Below are 21,149 nucleotides of genomic sequence, written 5' to 3' on the forward strand. Positions count from 1 at the left end.
AACCAGTTCAAGCTGTACCCTGCCCACTGCCCAAAGTTGACTGGGATGGGCCTCAGTAGCCTAGATGGTAAGGCGCCCGCTTTGAGACTGGGAGGTCGGGGTTCGCGCCCCGGCCGAGTCATTCCTAAGACTTAAAAAGTGGTCGGCGGCGCCCTCTGTTGGCTGCGGCTGCATCGGCCCGCTACAACGGGTCAGGTACAATCGACATTTCGTTCTGTGTACATTGTTACACAGAATGACAATACAAGGAAATTATTATTATTATTATTATTATCATCACCCCTTCGACCCTACTGAGGTAAAGCGGTGAAAAAAATGGATGGATGAACAACTTCGAAACAGCTCAGTGGGTTGGAATTAAAAAGAGGGAAAGGAAACCGGAAGTTGAGAGGAAACACGGAAAATTTACGGAGTCGCACAGTCCGCCATAGTCAACAGTCAACTAAGATATGTTCAATGTTGTATGATATTTTCTATTTAAATTGATTTTAATCGTCAGTTTGGTGTACAGTCAACACAAATACGATGGCGAGGTTCGATGACAAGGTGGCTCCTGTCGTCGAGCTAGCCTTCCGAGCCACCGTGTCGATGTACAGAGGCGTGTGGGAGAATGAAGCGGCAAACTCTGTCTGGGAGGAAGCGACGGTCGCTCTCGTCGCCGAGCTTCGGAAAATCGAGTGCGGTCTGTTGTCTCAACTTCGGCAAGTTTTCGAAGAGTTGTACGACGAGAACGAGGCACTGAGAGCCAAAGTGGGGCAACTGGAGTACTTGATTCAAAGGAAGGCTGGGCAGCTGGAAGATGAGCTGAAAGTCCAGGTGGAACAACCGAGCAGGGACATGGACCTGTTGGAGAAGGAGCTCAAGATCACAGGCGATGGTGGAGCAGCCTCAAAAGGTATAATTAAAATAGTCTTTATTGTCAGTGATAACACCGTAGAGGACACTGACATGGCATCCCAGGAAAACACATGATGAAGATGTTCACAAAAAAGTGGTTGTCGACTGGCCTAAGTTGTAAGTGCATCAGAACATCCATCCATTATCTGCTGCGCTTATCCTCAGAAGAGTCACGGGGGCGGTGGAGTCCATTCCTGCTATCTTCGGGTAGGGGACACCCTGAAATGGTTGCCAGCCAGTTTCATTACAACAATAGTGCAATGAAAAATAGTGCCATAACACTAAGCAGCAACATAACACCAACGTAAACCGAAAAGTAATATATGAATACCCATTTTTTACACAAGGGCAAGATTTATATTTTTTCACTGCTTGTGCGCTTGTTTAGGGTGGTGATGGCCTTGGGGAAGAAACTGTTTCTGAGCCTGAAAGTCCTTGTTTTAATGTTGTGACCAGAATGAGAGTGGTCGCTCATAACGTTGTTGGCTCTGCTGCGGTATTGCAAGGCAGCAACGTCGTCCAGACTGGGCAGAGAGCAGCCAATGATATTCTAGGCTGTGTTGATTGGGACTTTATAGTTTTATTTCTGGTGTCGTGTTCCAAGCATACCTCATCATAATGCCATATGCTAGAATGGTCTCCACAATGAAAACAAGATACTTCTGTTGACAATCAAATCAGCTTGACACAATAAAAGCCTACCACCGAAAGCATCTTTGTTATTTAGAGAAAAATAATATAAAATTTGCACATCCTATGTGAGAAGTTTCAACATCATCAGAGAAACCTCTATCACATTTTTGTTGATTTGAAGGAGGCGTTTGACCGAGCATGGCTAGGCACTTTATGGGCCACCATGCGGAAGTACAACGTGGGCAAGAAACTAGTTCAGACCACTGAACAACTGTATGCCAATGCCAACAGTGCAGTACTGTATTTATCAATGGTACCATTGGAGCGTGGTTTTAAACCCCATCGGTGTGAAACAAGACTGCATTCTCTCTCCAACATTATTCAGCATGTTCCTGAAGAGGATCATGTTCAAAATTCTGAAGCAACATGACTATGCAGTCAGTATTGGGGGACACAACATCACTAACCTCTGTTTTTCTGATGATATTGCTGGATTGGCAGAGAGCAACAGGAACTCAAGAGATCTGGTCAATCGCCTGGACAAAACATCATTCCAGTATGGGATGGAAATCGGCACAGAAAACAACAAAAGTAATGACCAACAATCCCCAAGTTCTCGCCACGACCATCACCATCAACTAGAGAGAGCTAGAACCTGTCACCACATTTAAATATCTTGGAACTCTCATATCAGGAGGAGGGGTCAGAACCAGAAATCAATGGCCTGGATAGCTCAAACCACAGCCGCACTAGCCAGATTTAAAACCATCTGAAAGGACAAAAAACGTAGCAGTGAAATCAAAGATCAGACTCATGCCAGCACTGGTTACTTTCATTTTCCTGAACGCGCGCGACTCTCACAGCAAAACTGGGAAAGAAAGTCCAGGTGATGCGATGCTACAGGAAACTTCTAGGTATGTGACAAACTAAACGGTGCGCAACACCATCAGAGGGCACATCGGACCCTATGAAGAACTGTTGTCAACTGTGCGCAGACGGAAACTTCAGTGGTATGGTTACGTCTCATCAGGAATGACCAAGATAATTCTCCAGGGCACAGTCCATGGGGGCAGGAGAAGCGCAAGACAGAAAAAGAATTGGGCTGACAACATTAAGGAACGTACTGGTGCCAACTTTGCCACGAAGAACAGACCAGGGACCGTCAACAGTGGAGAAGACTGTCCAGAGATGTGTCCTCATTGGTGTTCCGACGACCCATGCGGTTAAGGGATCCGTGAACCATGAATTCAAATTTTACAGCATTGCAATTTTCTTTCACCCTCTCAAGTGTTGCGATTAAAATTAGGGCTTCAACAGTCGAATCCATTGTCGACTATTGTAGACAGACTGGTTTTTCCAACCGAATGAGGCATCTGACATGATTATAATCTATGATGAGAGTTGTTCATGCACAAGAATGTCTCTGTCTCGAGCTCTAACATACAGAAATGAATAAATCAACATAAGGTACACATACTAAAACTTCTGAAGTTTGGGAGCATCTTGCTTACTCCTTTTAGGAATTTCTAGAGTTGAGCATAAAAAAAGATCACTGTCAAATCAATTCATTTATTTGTTATAGCCCTTAATCAAACACGTCTCAAAGGGCTTCAGTTGTAATCATTGTAAACTTGAATGTTTCATTTTCTTGCACTCAATTTGTGTACCCAGTCCTGCTGTCCAATTCAACCGTCAATTTTACATCGGAACAAATTTTCAAATTGTTGATTTAGAAAATGACAAATAAATCTAATTATTTCGTTTTATCGCCCGGCCCTACCTAAACATTAAGTCAAACCATCTGAAATGTGCTTCAGCTTGCATTTATCCACTTATCCAAAACCTGAACAAAATGTTATCCGGGGTGAATTGACACTCTTATGTTTCGTTAGTGGATTAACACAATTATTTTGCTGTTTCAGTCACCACCAACCAGACTGCAGAAGCGAGTTTAAGTGTCTGTGAAGCCGGTAATGGCGAGGCAGTCAAGAATATCAATACGGAGCCCCAGTATGCAGGTGCCCCCGTGATGGTTGTCATTGTGGGAGAAGGAGATTCTACTGCGCAGGAGATAACCGAAGCAGTGCTTACGTCAGAACTTGGCCCTCAACCTCTGTCTTTGCTTCAAAACACTTCAAGTCCTGATTCATGGTCCCCTAAAGAAAAGGAGCTGGCACACAAGCAGGTTAACATTCTTGAACATATTTGAATCATCCAGAGACATTAAATTATCAGCCCCAAATAGTTTAAAGTCTGCTCATTTTCTAGTAGGTTTGCTAATGTCAAACATAAAAGCTTGGAGAAAATGTCAGGAACATTAAGATGACAAATAAGTCAAACACACACAGTCACATTTATTTATCCTAAGCTGCATTAGGAGCATTGATCCAAAGATAAGTTTTGACCTCAACTGTATCAAACATCCCATGAACTCAAAACTTCACAAACAAATCAAGATTTGAAATCATAAAAAGGTGCCTTTGATTTTGCTTTTTATTTTTTAATCCCGTGTTTAAAAGACCACATAAAAGGGGGGAAATTGACCTAATTTTTGGTTTGTGTAACAGAGCTCAGTGGAAGAACCTTTGTCTGGAAGACCGAAAAGAATTAGGAAGCCAAGCTTCAAAGTGGAGATGGGTAAGGACATTTTGAGAGCAGTTTGTCAATTTAACAATTTAACCAATAAAGTTAAATGACTATTATTTTAAATTATGCCAGTTTTGGAGTAGAACAGGCTTTGAAGTTGCTAATTTGTTAACCCAGAAAACTAAAGAAATGATGAAATTCTGTGTATGAATAAAATAGTAAATTCATACTGTATACAAAACATTGGGTTTTATGGTAATTAAAAGTGCAAACTATGAGAAAAAATAGTCATTAACATAAAAATCTGAATGCGAATAACTCTTAAAAAATTATGTTTCCTTACCTTGGTACAGGAATCTACAGTTTTTCTGCACTTGTGTATGGCAATCTTATAATCTTATCAGTATGTCTGATTGTTTTGGTAAAACATCATCCATTAAAAAAAATGATATAAAAAATGAACAAAAAGACAAAGACTACAAATGGCATCTTTTCTAAATAATCCTAGATCAAGAGATTTGGATTTCTTTGACATAACATGAGTCACTTACAGGAAGTTGACGTGAATGTCTGCCATCCTACTGCTACAGGGACCCAAAAAAAAAACAACCTTGTGAAAGTAAAGAAATGCTGGTGGGTCACTTTGAGTCTCCATAGATTGTACTCTTCCTTGTGTTTTGTAAAAGTAATTTTTCTGTTGGACTACAAAATACATCAACATCGAGTGCCCAAATTTTACACAGGGTTCCTTCGGGAAACTATGATTGGAACAGCTGTATATTTTCAGCTAAGGCTGCATTATATTATTATAAACAAAAGTATTAGATTTGTGAAATACCTTTTTTTCTTGCTTCTGTTTGGTTTAAATTCCTTGGTTTAAATCACTGTTGTTTAATATTCAAGGCCTTGGGGGTTTTGTTTTGTCTCTTCTAAGCTCTGTCAGCATCAGTAGACTTAAGCGATGACGATCTGGACTGTGGTGAAGAAGAATTTGAAGAAGGAAATTTAAGAAAGAAGGCACGCCGGAACATAAAGCGCTTCTCTTGCGTTGAATGTAACGCCACCTTCTCCTGGAAAGCTGAACTTCATAAACACGCGGCATTCCACAAGCAGCCTGTCCCGGAGAGCAGTGAGGACGTCCTGGAGAGGACAGGCACTGAAGATTCCATGGCCAGTCAGCAGGCGGCGTCGAAAGATCCATTGCCCTTCCCGTGTCCTCATTGCAAGCGATCGTACCGCAAGGAAGAGTCTTTCCTGAACCACCTGAAGCGCCATCAGATGCTAGGCCAGCCGAAGCCTTTTGCTTGCGTGGAGTGCGACAAGAGCTTTCGCTCCGAGCGCTCTTTGCAGAACCACCTGCTGCGCCATCAGGTGAGGAGAACATTTCAAGCTTCAGCCTTTTGCAACCAGTCGGAAGTCGCTAAAGAATAGAATCCTAAAAATGTGTGTTTTATTTTCTAAAGGACAGTTTCAGAAAATTAGAATAATGTAAAAGAAGTTTGATAGTTACTGTAATGCAATTTATTTTAAAACAAAAAAAAACTCGTTACAAATCAACTGAAATAGTGTATGTCTTGTATTGTTTTTAATATCCCTGATTATGGCGAGAATTCAACTCTCCAATCTCGGAATATTAGAAAATCATGAAAAAAATGTATTAATAGGCTGTATGTCATAAGCAGCGATATCAAAATACTAAAAGGCTTGCAATATTTCAATTAATGTGTGATGAATCCATAATGTATGACATTTTTCATTGGATTGCAGAAAATAACCTTTTCAATTAAATTTAGTTATATTTAATTCACATTTTCTGAGAAGGTTCTGTATGTTAGCGTTCCCACCTTTTTTCATGTACAATAGTTTGAAGGAAAGTACATGTAAACGTGTCTTCTCTTTTTCTTGTTCTTTGATACAGATACTATATGAAAGAGTCTAAAAGTAAAACTTAATATTGTATTTAAAAAAATTATAACAATCAAAATGTAATTGGATGACAAAGTACATGATAATATTTTGTTTTTTCTGATAGTGCAAGCTATTTAAAAAATACATTTCATCCCCAACCCTTTAATGAGTAAGTAGTTGCCAAACTTTTAATATACTGGTTACAAATGGAACTTTTATTGTATTTGTTGCACTGCAAAAACCCTCGTTACAAAATTGTGAAGAAAAAAAAACCCCGAGATAAATTAAACATGTAAAAGTAACGACTACAAAAAATGTTTGTATTTTTTCCCCTATTATATGATTTATTTGAATACTATTATAAATATTTTGAAAACTTTTTTCAGATTTAAATTTTAGTTACGGGAAAATCGTACGTAAAATACCTCAGCATGGTATTTTTCTGTAAAAACTAATTTGAAATATAGTAAGTCCAAAAAGAATACCGTATCACCGGCAGAAAATTCAAGTTGTTTTGATTAAGTACATATATATTTTAATAGAAAAAGTTTGAGATATGGCAAAATGAGAACAACAAAATTTTAAATTATACTTAGAGTGAGCCACTTGTATTAATATAAAATAAATATTTTTAGAGTATTGGTGATTAATTAAAAGGAAAATTATTTAGCAGTGCAGCAAGGTTTTTTTTTTTTTTTTTTTTTTTTTTTTTTTTTTTTTTTTTTTTTTTTTTTTTTTTTTGCTGTGTCCATCTTTAAATACCGACTTGGATCAACAAAAGGGAAAATTGCGACCCCCTGTTGTGACTTTTGTAGCCCCCAAATTTTAATGCTTTTCTACAAAATAATAGATTTAAGGCCACAATGTCCTGCACAAGAAATGCCGATTTGCAGCCCAAAAATACATAATTACCAAACCCCAGCCATGATTTGTTGATAGTAATTAGGAGTAACTTATTGTAGTTTTCTTTTGCTTTCTCCAATTCTGGATTGTACAGAAGTGGAATGAGCCGCTCCAGTGTCATCTTTGCAACAAGACCTGCAAGACGCCGGTGCAGCTGCGCGGCCACATGGTGGTGCATTCGGAGGAGCGGCCCTTCAGCTGCGCCACCTGCGGCAAGGAATTCAAGAGCAAAGACACGTTGCGTTTCCACCAAATGGTCCACACCAACGCCAAAAAGTACAAGTGCAATATGTGCGAGGAGACCTTCAAGTACGCCCATTCGCTGACCGTGCATAAACGCAAGCACACCGGCATCACGCCGTTCGTCTGCACCGTGTGTGGACGCTCTTACCGCACCGGCACGGCGCTCAAGCGACACAGCGTTGTGCACACGGGCGAGAAACCCTTCACTTGCCACGAGTGCGGTGCCCGCTTTAGCCTCAACAACAACTTAAAGCGGCACTTGCGCATCCACACGGGCGAGAAGCCTTTCACCTGCCAAGATTGTGGAAAGAGTTTTTCCGATAACAACAAGCTCAAGTCACACATGCTGGTGCACGGAGCTCGCAAGCCGTTCATGTGCGATCTCTGCGGGAAGACTTTCCTCTTCAACTGCCGCCTTCAAATCCACCAGAAATTAGTGCACGCCAAGCAAGACGACAAGCCTAAAGTGTTCCCTCAGAGGCAGAGGAACAAGCTGCTGGTGAAGCCATACAGCTGCAAAATCTGCCTGGCCAGCTTCAGCGCCGCCTGCTCGCTCAAGCTGCACGAGAAGGGCCACAGCGACCACAAGGAGTTCTCCTGTGCGTTGTGCGGCAAGGCCTTCCACAACAAGTACTCGTTCCGCTCGCACGAGCGCTCCCATTCAGGCGAGAAACCTTTCGTGTGCGAAGTGTGCGGAAAGGGATTCATCCATGCCGGCAGCCTCAAGCAGCACGAGCGCATTCACACCGGAGAGAAGCCGTACAAGTGCGAGCAGTGCGGCAAGGCCTTCCGCACGGACGGCAACTTCTACCGTCACCTGCGTATCCACACGGGGGAGAAACCGTTCGAGTGCAGCTACTGTCACCGCAAGTTCCACCAATCCAACCAGCTCAAGTCGCACTTGCAGGTGCACACGGGCCAGAAGCTTTATTCGTGCCAGAACTGCGGGCACGGATTCTCCGACTCGAGACAGTTAAAGAAGCACAGTTGCGACGGAACTAATGATGAAACCAACTCTGCTGTGTTGGTGACATAAATGGTTTATTATCTCTCTGTAGAAATGGAACAAACATTATGAGATGATTTCCTGTGAGAACATCAACAGCTATGTTCTCCCTTTGAAAAACCCAAATCTACTGAAACCCACTCTTCAAATAGCAATCCTTAAAATGTACTAAGTATTGAAACGATTTATTTATGCAATTCATTATCTGTGAAAAGAAAAATCTTTAACTTGACCAATTTAAACATAACGAGCTTAAACTCCCCGCCTTTAAATGTAAAACTAGTTTTTGAACGTATCAATTAAGATGGATTGTTTGCATTTTCTTAAGCTATTTTTACAGACATAAATTACATCTGAAATATATTATTACAAGCGTACGGTTGCAATTCTAATTGAATGAGTTGAATTTTGTTTAAAATAAAGGAGACTATATTTTTACTTTTATTTTGAAGTTGCAATTTCGAACGGCTTCTGAGGCTTGATGAAAAAGGAGGGGGGGTGGGTCAAACGAGATCTTCGTGACTAGAGAGTGCAATAAATCCATGAAAAATGTCTGAAAGTTTGATGTTTTATTCCCAAACAAACGCCATTTTGGTGACTCTTATTAAGTATGCTCTGGATTCAATTACTAGACCTACCACAAGGGACCATTATGCGAAGGTAAATTGCTGACACTAAGTAGTTTGGATAATTCGATGTTTTTTTCTGTAATGAAGAATAAATATGAACGGGTAGTTCCTGTTTTACAGAGACGTTACTTGCTCACAAGATTTGATAAATGCACTGTAGAATCCATGTAGTTAAACAAGCAACCGTATCCACGGATATTTTATTGCTTTTATTATCGTGTAAATAGTTTTAGGTTTGATGGCGTTAATCGGTAAAACAGTGCAGTAACTTCCGTCGGGAACATCAGACCTAAAATTATGGCACGCCGAATTTTTAAACTTTAGTCAGCTGTTAGCTAGTGTGCTACTCGACGCTAGGGCAATGGCAGATCGGAGGCACTGACAGGAGCGTTCCTTCTCAATTTTTGTTCTTATTTTATTTCGTTATAGTTTATGACCAACAAGGGTTTTAAGGGAGGTTTAGTTTGACCATCATTGATGTCCTTAACGTTTGTTAGTTTCTAGAGCTCGTTCTTCTGCTACTTGACCTAGTTTAGCATCTTATAAATTATACTAGCGCCGTCTACAGACTTGGAGGCTGCAATGTGAGCATGCGATTTTTTGAATTACAAAAATGCGGGTCAAACAACTTTAACATTTTCAGAATAAACAAGTTATCTTAACAGGAGGTAATCAAACTTCCAAATGATTACCCATTCACTGTTCAGGTAGAAGAGATTGCTTTAAGTTCATTAACAAAATGACTACAGTGGTCTGAACAAATTAGTCTAAAATCAAGTGTCCGTTATTGGGCACCTTACTGATAATAAATAAGAGTTACTAGTTACTTTATCAAAAATGAATTCTGATTCTCCTCTCAGATTACTGACACCCCTATCTACTTAGTTACAAATTACCGTATACATTCACATTTAAGCCGACCCATTTGAAACTTCTTTAAAATAGCCTCATAGGCCTAATGAATAAAACGTACTCACCAACCTGTGAAAGCATTTGAAGTCTTCATATTTCTTAGCTTGTCTACTCTCGACAGCTTGCAAACACACTTGGTTGAGACACTCCTTATCCACTTTGTGTCGCCTCAAACTCAAAGATTTCCTTCTCCATTTCTCGGTACTGTTGAATATTTTTTCTTTTTTCACCCGGCATGGCGTATTGCAAAACATATTTTGCAAATAAAATGGCCAAAATTATTTTACGGTAAATTCTGTGCTCACGTTGGCCCCATTGATTTATTTGCTCGCGTGCTGCTATCTATTCGCTACTGATGACACACAATCATACATACACATACTAACTGACCCCCTGGTTTGAGTATTTTATTGTTGTAATTAAGGCTCAGATGCGAGTCTATACGGCAAGGAGAATATTTCCACGACGAGAAATTTATACTTTGTGCTTGATAAGGCGCCACCGTAACTGAATCCAGTTGTATTACACCACCCTTCTTAAATGTTGTTCTCAGACCAAGGATCATACATTACATCGTGAGCAAAGAAGAAACTTCCTTTGTAACGCGTTAGTCTAAACACTGCAGGTGACCATGCCTGAATGAATCTTTATATGTAGGGTGGAAAATATAGTTGTTGTTTTTTTTTGTTCCTAACAGGTAGGATATGACAAAATGTCGGAGCTCCTTGCCCAGGAAGCAAGCAGAAAGATCAAGGACGTTTTCCAACATCTGCTTGGCAAAGCCAATAAGGAAAATTTAATGCTGAAATGCAAAGTGAGCGAGCTGGAGCGCCAACTTAAGGCCTTGGTGGAAGACTTTGAAGTCATTAAAATGTGGAAGCAGAAAGTGATCAGTGAATACCCCACACTAAACAAGGAGATAGGTTGGCCTTCTGTCCTGCAACCGCACAGGGTGGTGGGGAAACAAGAGGAAGACCTTCAGTCCAAACCAACACTCATCACTCAGGTTCAAGGTGTGTTTAAAGAGATATTATGTTGGACGTAACAGAAGCTTTTCCTCAAGGGTATAGCTTCATTTGATTAATTCCCTTAAATGCTTGTGTTGTTGGGGGCACCACTTCCTGCTGTGTGTTTTCGGCAAGTACAGCCTGGTTGTACCCATCTCTCCCCTAGACTGTTTTTGGATAGGGGTTTGCTCCCCCACATGAAAAAGATAGTACTTGGATTCTATGATTACCTGTAGAAGGAGACGCCTCCTGATCTGACTCCGATTCAGCACATACATAAAGCGTCCCGTTGCTCTTCAGAGATGAGCACACCGATATCAGATCCTAAATCACTAGGGGAAAACTATTTTTTGTTTCCTTTTTGGTTTTCTACGATTAGGAAGGAAAAAATGGATTCTGTTCTGAAATTTTGAGTAGGCCACTTATGTTCACATTCACACTGTACAATACACATTGCATCACATATGGCTTTCATATTTCACCACACTTCAAACTGATTACATACAAGTTACTATTGGTGTGACCAATTTAGAGGTCAATAAATTATTTGAATTGATAATTGATTGACGATTCCACCTGAAGAGAATAGTTCAAGACAATTTAAGTTATTTCCATTTTAAATGTTCATGATATTTTGATCAAGACACACACTCATACACACACTTAAGAACTCATGTAAATTTGTTTAATCTTTCTAATCTAAAGCTAAACTTATTTATTTATCCTGATTTTTGTGCATGTGTGTGTTCACATGTGGCTTATAGGTTCTAAAACGGCTCAAATGATTTTCGTGAAAATGTACACAAATGTACCGGTACTGTAGGCCTCTGGGAGCGCTTTAAGCTAGGTTTGGCATCAAGGCACCCCCAATAAATACCAACATTATCAATAAACATCTGTTTTTGTGTACAATTGGCTCTGGAGCTAAATATCGGCCATGCTGCTTTTTGGCACACCTTAGTGGCTTACTGGTGCTTTTTCAACAATCTACAGCCCCAACAACATCGCACAAGAACAAGGCCTGGCAACGTTATGCACGTACTATTCTAGGAGAAAGAAATGTGATAAAAGCACACACTCAAGTCAAGTCACATTTATTTATATAGCCCTTAATCACAAAAATGTCTCAAAGGACTGCACAGGATTACAATTACAAAATAACACAATTTTCTGATCTTAAACCAGCATGCGGGCAAGGAACAACTCAAAAACCTCAGTGCGAGGAGAAAAGAGAAACCTTGAGAAAGGACCTCACATGTGGTAATCCCCCTTTCAGGATTGACCAGGGTGAATTACAATTAGCATTACTGTACACATAATAGTAAACATTAGGTAAGATGTTGAAAATGTCCGGAAAGTGCATGACATCAACGACGCCCCCAGCCTGCAAACCAGTCCAGAAAGTCTATGACGGCCACGACGCTGCCTCCCATCTCTGCCAGCTGGTAAATGCAGGGGTTGACATGCTGCAGGTCAGACGCTGGTCCGCTGACCCATCCCAAATCATCCTTCTCCTTCGTATCAGCCAGGCAGGCGTCGGAAAAAGACAGGACAAAACAGAATATGAGGTGGGCAGCAATCATACGCTTTGGAATAGAAGTGTGTCTTAAGCCTTGATTTAAAAACTTCCGTTGAGGTTGCAGATCTTATCTCCAGAGGCAGGGCATTCCATAACACCGGGGCCCGGATGGACAACGCTCTCGAGCCTGCAGACTTCTTGGCTCTCGGAGTCACAAGTAGACCGGCATTTTACGAGCGCAGACTCCGTGCAGGAACATAAGGGGGAAATCAAATCGGAGAGATAAGAGGGTGCAAGCCCATGCAAACATTTATATGTTAATAAGAGAACCTTAAAGTCACATCTTAAGTGGACTGGGAGCCAGTGCAAGTTGGCCAATACAGGAGTAATATGCTCAAACTTTTTGGTCTTAGTCAAAAGTCTAGCTGCCGCATTCTGAACCAGCTGCAAACTTTTAATGCTAGACATCGGGAGACCAGAAAGCAATACATTACAGTAATCAAGCCGAGAAGTAATAAACGCATGAATTAAAATCTCTGCATCTGATTGGGACAGCATCGAACGAATCTTCGCAATATTACGGAGGTGGTAGAAAGCTATTCTAGTAATATTTTTCACGTGTAACTGAAACGTCAGATTAGGATCAAATATAACACCTAGATTTTTGACCGAGTCACTATGGGTGATATTACATTTGTCTAGGTTCAGGGTAGTGTTTGAAAACAACTGACGACAGTGAGCTGGACCAATAATCAACATTTCAGTTTTTTCTGGGTTAAGGCGTAAAAAATTAAGTGACATCCATCTTTGAATCTCAGTAAGGCAAGCCTCCAGATTTCTACAACTTAAATGTCCAGTTTTTTCCAGTGGCACATACAGTTGAGTGTCATCTGCATAGCAATGGAAACTAATATTATACTTGCGGATAATGTCACCAAGCAGGATCATATAAATACTAAAAAGAAGGGGCCAAGTACAGAGCCTTGAGGAACACCACAGGGGACATTAGATTATTTAGAGGTCAGATTGCCATAGTTAACACATTGCATCCTGTCTGACAGGTAGGACCTAAACCACGAGAGTACAGTTCCTGAGATACCAATGCGTTCTAGACGAACCAATAATATGTTGTGGTCGACCGTATCAAAAGCAGCGCTGAGATCCAGCAGCAGTAACATTGATGAGGCACCGGAATCTATTGCTAAAAGGAGATCATTGGTTACTTTAGCCCGGGCTGTCTCAGTAGAGTGATTTGCCCTAAATGCTGACTGGACAGTTTCAAATATGTTATTTTCTGACATGAAGTCATTTAGCTGCTGTGCAACGACCTTTTCAAGTAATTTCGCAAAAAAATTGCAGATTTGACACTGGCCCATAATTACCTAGGCTTTCTGGGTCAAGGTTAGGTCGCTTAAGCGTGGGTTTAATGACGGCAGACTTGAAGGCTACAGGAACAATACCCGAGGATAGCGATATATTAATAATGATTAAAACTGATGGTCCTAAGATCCCAAACAGATCCTTCACCAGTGAAGCTGGAAACGGATCGAGCAGGCACGTAGTTTGTTTGGCCCTACTGACCATCTGTGTTAGATTATCAAGGGACAAATCATTGAAACTGGAGAATGTTTTTGAACAACCGCCGACACGGTCCATACCTAACACCTCCACATCTTTGATATAGGAGGAGGATACAGAGCGTTCTTTTAAAATTTAATTCCTGATTAGTTGAATCTTTTTATTAAAAAATTCCATAATGTCGTTAGCAGAATAAGTGCAACTATTTGGGTTAAGTTGTTGTCTGGTAAATTTTGCCACTGTGTCAAACAAAAAATTCGGATTATTCTTATGTTTAACAATAATCTTGGAGAAAAACGAGACTAAATAAGAACAATGGAAGACAGAAAAAAGATAGAGGGACAAACGTGTGATTGCGCTACCAAAATAAAGACAGAAAAAACAGTTGCTTAGGTTTATGGATGATAGAAGGTTCAATACAGTAGGGTGACTGGGTGTTTTTCTTCAGTCCGTCATCACACTTATTTATACTACTTGTGTCTCTTGTCTTGTCCCTCGGTGGGAGGAGTGCGGTTGCGCTGTGAGTAATATGTTTACATCCGTAAGCTGCTGCAGAAAACAAGAATGCCCCAACAACAAAGAAAAAAAACTGTCTTTGAAAACCAGCATGACCATGTGACTGTAAAACTGATCTGTTCAACTTTATCTTGCAGACATCTTAAACAATAAAAACATGACTCAGCCCACAGACTCCAAGAATCCCTCGCCACCTCAAGTCAATAAGAGTGTGTTGGAATGTCAAGTGTGCAAGAAGACCTTTGGCCGTTATTACCAACTCAAGAAGCATTCGGAAACCCACAGAGAGCATCTGAGTTGCATCCTGTGTCCCAAAGTTTTCCAGTGTAATGCTACACTACAGCGCCACATTCAGAGTCATAAGAAGAAGTGTCCTTCCTTTCCGTGTCCAATATGCGAAAAGAGCTTCAAGAGCAAAAAGATGTTAAAGTTGCACGAGTTGATGCACGGCAACGATGTCCTTGGTAAGCTTCAAAACAAGATAAAATACACTAATCAACAACATGACAATCAAGTTTCACATGTTTTGGTAAGGTGACACTTGATTGGTCATTGTCATTTTTAAAATGGCGACTCACTGAGTTTGGATTAGACAGAGTGAATTCTTCTTTTTATATATATATATATATATATATATATATATATATATATATATTGAAAATAAAGTGTCTTTGAATGATTGTAAAAAAACAAACATGTAAAAAGACAATAGGTGGCTTTAGGATTCAACAAAATTAAAATACTCTATTTCCTGGAGGATAAAATGGACCGAAAAAAAGCAAATTTGCCAATAATTTAAAATGGGATTTATAATCCAGTGGGCTTTATAGACAGAGGATCTTGTAAAATAAATACAGTAATCCCTCGGTTATCGCGGTTAATGGGGACCAAAATCACCCGCGAAAAGTGAAAATCCGTGAAATAGCGACACCCCTTCAAAAATGCTTTAAAAAAAATATATATATATATTATTTTATTATTTTTATTTTTTTAAACCCGGTTAATGGGGACCAAAACCACCCGCGAAAAGTGAAAATCCGCAAAGTAGCGACGTCCCTTCAAAAAAATTCGTACAAATATAGACTCAAGTGTGCATAGCATAGCAAATATTTGTATTCAAGGCTCTGTCAAGTGGGCCGCGTTTGACTTCAGATTTTTTTTTTATGTACCTTTCCAAAGAATCAAGTGCAATTGCGTGTCCACGAGACTAGGGAGCAGTGGCGCCGTCATTGGCAGTGTTTTGTTTCAATTTAACCTCCAATAAGTGCAAAGAGTATGAGCATTTTGCATGAAGTGTAGAAACGAAGTGGAGCAGACCCCCAAGTGACCCCATGAAAAAAATAACAAAACAAGGAAAGGAAGGGGAAAAAAAAGGAAACAAAAGAGAGAAGTTTGGATGTTGAATAGCACTATTCGGGTAGAAACCAACCTGGTGTTCTTGATTTTTTTTTTTACTGTAGATAGAATGTAAGGCAACTGGGCATTATTTTAATTGAAGAGAATTCCCCTAAAGACACACCAAGCTATACTTAGCACCATGAGATAGACTTTGGTCTCGGTTCGATGATGGTGAAGGCCATTAGATTTGTGAAGAAGAAACTGTATTCTTACAGGGCGGCATTAGCTCAGGGGGTAGAGCAATTGTCTTGGGGTCGCAGGTTCAATTCCCAGCTCCTCCGTGTTATACGTCGAAGTGTCCTTGGGCAAGACCCCCAATAAGCAGGTAGGCGCCTTGCATGGCTTACGCCCTATTGGTGTGTGATCGTGTGAATGGGTAAGTGTGAAGCACATTGTAAAGTGCTTTGGGAGGTCGTCATTGACTTGAAAAGCGCTATATAAATGCAGACCATTTACCATTTACTCCACTACATTAGCCTACATTAAACCCATTACTAAGTAACTAAAATCTCAGAGCCCTATGCTTGTTTTTTTTCTCCGGTGAGAGTCACTGTGCGGCCCAAGCCCCGCTCCTTTTAAATGGGCAGCGTCACATACCAAGCAGGTGGCTGTTTTAAAGCAAACCGACGGGTGTGTGATTGGACATGGAGCCCAAAAGTAAAAAGAGAAAAATAACTACACAGAAAGCAAACTTAAACTGTATGAATGTGATTTTGTTTGCTTTGCCTTTTCAAAAGGTTGCTATTTTATTTTTAAAGATGCATACTAATTTTTATTGCACTAATTTATGTTAGCCAAATAAGGGGCACATTTATGCACCTTTGTTGTTGTTGTTTCTAATCATTGAAATCAAAATGTGTTAATTGGCCGTTATCAAAACAATTAAAGATTCTGTAAAATATAATTGAACTTGAGGCATTATCATACAACAGTGTAGTCACGTCATTCTCCACAGGTTGGGCTGCATTCAACATAGTCATTTTGGTAGTAGGCCAATATAAATACATAAAGCATGTGTTGCTTTCATTACAAGGCTTTTTTTTTTCGGTTCCTGACAGATTTGTTTTTTTGGGCGAGTCCAATATAGCTCTTTCAACATATTGCTGTGCCCACTTCAGGGCTAGCTTGTTGTTCTGCCTCCAGAGCCTGTTGAAAAAAGTAGAAAGGCTTTAAATGTGCTGGTTTGTTGGATCCCCTCAACCACTAGGGTCGTAGGGGCTCCATTTCTTGTGATGTGTCTTGGGCAAGTACGGCCTAGTGGCACCTGTCCCTCTGCAGGCCAACATAGTTTTCCCCCTGGTCTTGAACCGGGGACATTTCGCATGTTAGGCAAATGTGCTAATCACTGCACTAATGTGCTATTTGTGCTGAACTGATTTCTTTGAATATACTGTTGTAATTTAATTGTTTATCAAAGTACTTAAAATTTACCTTGATTATTTTAGACCATTTTGAAATGTTGATTGGATGGATTTGAATGATCATCTGATTAATTGTTGGTTTAAAAAAATCAATTATAAGACGATGCTACAGTTAGTCAGTATTTGGGTAGTTTTTTCACCCAGTACTTTTTGTTTTACTCAAGTAACTGTGTGCCTGACTACTTATTACTTCTACATGAGTCATTTTATTCTGAAGTAACAAGACTTTCACTTGAGTATAATTTTTGGCTACTCTACTGACCTCTGGGCGTCACGCTCTCCCACCTGACTGGCCGGCCTCCTGGGGCCTGGTTGTCAAGGCTACCAGGAAGGATCCTCTGTTTCGAAAATGCGAGATAACCCCACACCCCCACTTCACGCGGTTGTTACTTCTAGGATTTTGCCTATCATAGGAACATAACCCCCGCAATAAACGAGGGATTACTGTATCAGGGAATATGTACTCTTTTACTTAAAGGAAGCAATATGTTACTCATACAATGAACTGTGTTTTGTCTGTTGTTTTTTCTCAAAACCAAGTTTCACGTAGTAAGCCGTTCACCTGCGAAACGTGCGGAGCCGGATTCACGATGCAGCAGAACCTCAAGCGTCACACACGCATCCACACGGGCGAGCGACCGTTCAAGTGCAACGTGTGTGGCATCAGCTTCGTCCAGGACAAGCTGAAGGCTCACATGCTGCTCCACGGCGCCTCTAAATCCTTTATGTGCGACCTGTGTGGCAAGACCTTCCTGTACAACTGGCAGTTAAAGAAGCACCAGAAGGTGCACCAGGAAGGCGCTGAGGTCCCTACGCAGGCCGGGCATCGGAAGACGTGGGCACGGAGAAACCGAACCGTCATCTTTAAACGCGACAGGTGACCAATTTGTTTCTGGGGATGGGTATCTTTTGCATTTGCAACGGTACTTATCCAAGTTTCTGTACCTGTGAACTGGGACTTGCGGGTACTATGAATATATTGCTGTAGTTTTCTCATGTTCCTTGTGGCAATATTAACGAAATAAATGTTCATGAATTAGAAGAACACTCCCCACCTAATCCGCTTGGCTTTTATCTCTGCAACTGCAGCGAGCTGCAGTTCGTGACATTGTTACACTAGTGTTTGTACAATGCTGTGTTCAAATTCGCCATTGAAAATTGCCAACTCTTCTACTTAACGATAATCAACGCTAAGAAAGTCGTGATACGGAAGCAAATCTTGGTACCATCTGATTTCATGTAGTTCGATGCCAGGATATACTGATGTAAATCGGTACCAAATGTACCGTTTTCGTTTGCTCATCCCTAACTGCCGTAGATTATATTTTCTGCGCATTTGCATATGGCTTACTTACAGTTAAATACGCGCTATTTGATCATTTCAAGGGTGTTTGTTCTCTTAACCACAGTTTTTTAACCAGTGTATTATTAATATATATTAATTATGAAAAGTAAAAATCTTCCACGTAATTTAGCATTCTTATTTTAATAAGAAAATAACAGAAAAAAGTTAGAACCTAGTAAAAAAGCTCTGCCCATTTTGAGTATTATTTTTGTCATAAAAAAAATACAGTGAAATTTGAAAAAAAGGTTAAAGTAGGGCAAAATCCCAAATTGCAGCAAAATATTAAACCAATGTGAAAAACCTGTGTTACTGCATGAGTCACGATGATCACAAAAAAGATAAAAGTATATGATGTAAGTATAAAACATTTATACTGTAGATGAGGCTCTTTAACTCTACCCGGCAGAGTAAAAGCCCACAGTAAACCACACCACCTACATTGCATATTACCGAATCTTATTGCAATATGTATTCTGTGTAGCACTATTTAGTTATTCTATATAACACGCTACAGTGGGCATTTGCACGTCACACTGGGTATTTGTATATTGTATTCTTTTTGCTTTATTATTGTATTGTTCTCAGCTCAGGGATGCTGCTGGAAATGTGAATTTCCCTTCGGGGATGAATAAAGTATCTATCTAACATTATTATTATTAGGAAATGGGAGTGGAGGCGTGGTTGGAGAACGATTTTGTGCTCATCACTGCAGTTATTTGTTAGTGTAGAATGAAAATGGTGAAAGAAAAGGCCTGTTTCAAGTACAGCCCAACACTAACTCATCTCAATAGCCGTACCGCTTATCCTCATTGGGGTCGCGGGGGGGCTGGAGCCGATCCCAGCCATCTCCGGGCAGTGGGCAGGGGACACCCTCAACTGGTTGCCAGCCAATCGCAGGGCACACAGGGACAGGCAACTTATTCGCTCATACACACCTAGGGACAATTTGGACCGGCCAATTCACCTGAAATGCATGTTTTTGGAACGTGGAAGGAAACCGGAGTGCCCGGAGGGAACCCACGCAAGCAGGGGGAGAACATACAAACTCCGCACAGGAAGTCTGGAGCTGGATTTGAACCCACGCAGGAGGTTCCCATGACATGAACTGTGCCGCACAAGCGCTAACCACTGCGCCGCCGTGCTGCCCCAACACTCACTTAAACCCCCAAAAATATAAAAAAAAGGGAGAACATAAAGAGCTTAATTGAGGCTACAATAATGGCTTAAGCCGGGAGATGGCATCGGCGAGTAGAAAAGTTACAATTTTCGTACAGCAGCAAAAACGGCTATAGACATCAAAACTGACAATGGAAATGAATGGAAAAACAACATTCAAATTCTGCTTTTTTTTTTTTTAACAAACTCAACTTTTAACAGGACCACTGTTGAGTATGCACCATTCACCTGCGACACCTGCCAACGTGGGTTCGACACAGAGAAGGCCCTCAAGAAGCATGAGCTGGTCCACGCAAGCGGCTCAACGTACACTTGTGATGTGTGTGGTAAGGCCTTCTTCTACAAGGCCACCTTCGACTACCACATCCGCACGCACTCTGGCGAGCGACCCTACGCCTGCGACGTCTGCGGCAAGACCTTCATCATCCACCACGCGCTCAAAGCACACCGGTTGTGCCACACGGGCGAAAAGCCGCACGTCTGCGAGCAGTGCGGCAAGGCCTTCCGAGTTTACACCAACTACAGGAGGCACCTCAGGATCCACACAGGCGAGAAGCCATACGAGTGCGACGTGTGCGGCGTCAGGTTTCGCCAGCTCGGGCACGTCAAGTTCCACATGCAAGTGCACACAGGGGAGCGCCCTTACGAATGCGCTTCTTGTGGACTCGGTTTTTCAGACTCCAGGCAGATGAAAAGACACACGTGTGCTGGGAAAGAGCTGGAGAATTCTTTGGGAACATCTTGACTCGCAAGAATTTGTTGAAAAAGAAAATAAAGGGACTTTTTGTTTTCATTTTATTGTACAGTAATTTGATAACTTCTTGCCATGCACCAATGTACCACAGCAGTTAGGCCATTGAAATATGTAAAACTACAATTCTGTTTTAACATGTGTTTTATTCCTCCGTGTTTTTGTTAACTATCGGTTAGTAAGAATGTTTGCTGCCAAAATAAAGGCTGGGACAATGGGCAGGTCTTTTAAATGTTATAGATATGGTCATGGTTTTGTACACACTTAAAATAGAGAGGGAAGACTAATGAATTTTAAACTGAGAGAACAGGAGAGGACTGTACCCTAAACCCTCAAGATGCAAACATTCCAAAACTGTTCTAAAGGTCCTCTTCTGAGCCCATTCTTTTTATAAAATCAAAAGCAGAACTGCCCTAAAGTTTGAGGGAATCAAAGAACCCTAACATGATTGGCCAATAGTGACAATAGTGCATAATAGTCACAGTGAGCAATAAAAGTCAAAATAAAGAACAACCCTGGCATCCTATATTAAAACTGAAGGAAGGAGAAAAAACGTATATGTTTTATTTAGAGAATGTTCTAGACACAAATGAGTCACAGACAATGATTGTAGACTGGTCACAATAATGTAGACTAAAGGGGCTTACCACGTTTTTATACTAACAGAATAACGGGGCCAAAACAACACTAAAAATATTGAATTTTTCACTAAATGAAACTG

The 21,149-nt window shown here is 40.8% G+C and overlaps 2 protein-coding genes across 3 annotated transcripts; both read left to right on the top strand.

The window, feature by feature from the left end:
- The first annotated feature begins 384 nt into the window (after positions 1-384).
- Positions 385-8,735, top strand: LOC148357733 (uncharacterized). Its single transcript, XM_088345107.1, has 5 exons — positions 385-895; positions 3,453-3,715; positions 4,098-4,167; positions 5,051-5,487; positions 7,022-8,735. Exons 1-5 carry the CDS (start codon positions 526-528, stop codon positions 8,204-8,206), a joined length of 2,325 nt encoding a protein of 774 aa, XP_088201233.1. The 5' UTR covers positions 385-525; the 3' UTR covers positions 8,207-8,735.
- LOC148357734 (uncharacterized) lies at positions 8,691-21,003 on the top strand. Of its 2 annotated transcripts, none has more exons than XM_088345112.1 (5): positions 8,691-8,836; positions 10,415-10,730; positions 14,475-14,801; positions 17,697-18,033; positions 19,879-21,003. In XM_088345112.1, the coding sequence occupies exons 1-5, from the start codon at positions 8,726-8,728 to the stop codon at positions 20,420-20,422; spliced, it is 1,635 nt and encodes a 544-aa protein (XP_088201238.1). In that variant the 5' UTR covers positions 8,691-8,725; the 3' UTR covers positions 20,423-21,003. The 2 variants fall into 2 exon arrangements, with proteins under 2 accessions (XP_088201238.1, XP_088201239.1); XM_088345113.1 differs by lacking the exon at positions 8,691-8,836 and adding an exon at positions 8,917-9,389.
- Positions 21,004-21,149: the final 146 nt, after the last annotated feature.

The sequence above is a fragment of the Urocampus carinirostris genome, chromosome 10 (genome assembly GCF_059441175.1).
Source record: "Urocampus carinirostris isolate Australia breed hairy pipefish chromosome 10, RoL_Ucar_1.0, whole genome shotgun sequence".
Taxonomy (NCBI): Eukaryota; Metazoa; Chordata; class Actinopteri; order Syngnathiformes; family Syngnathidae; genus Urocampus; species Urocampus carinirostris.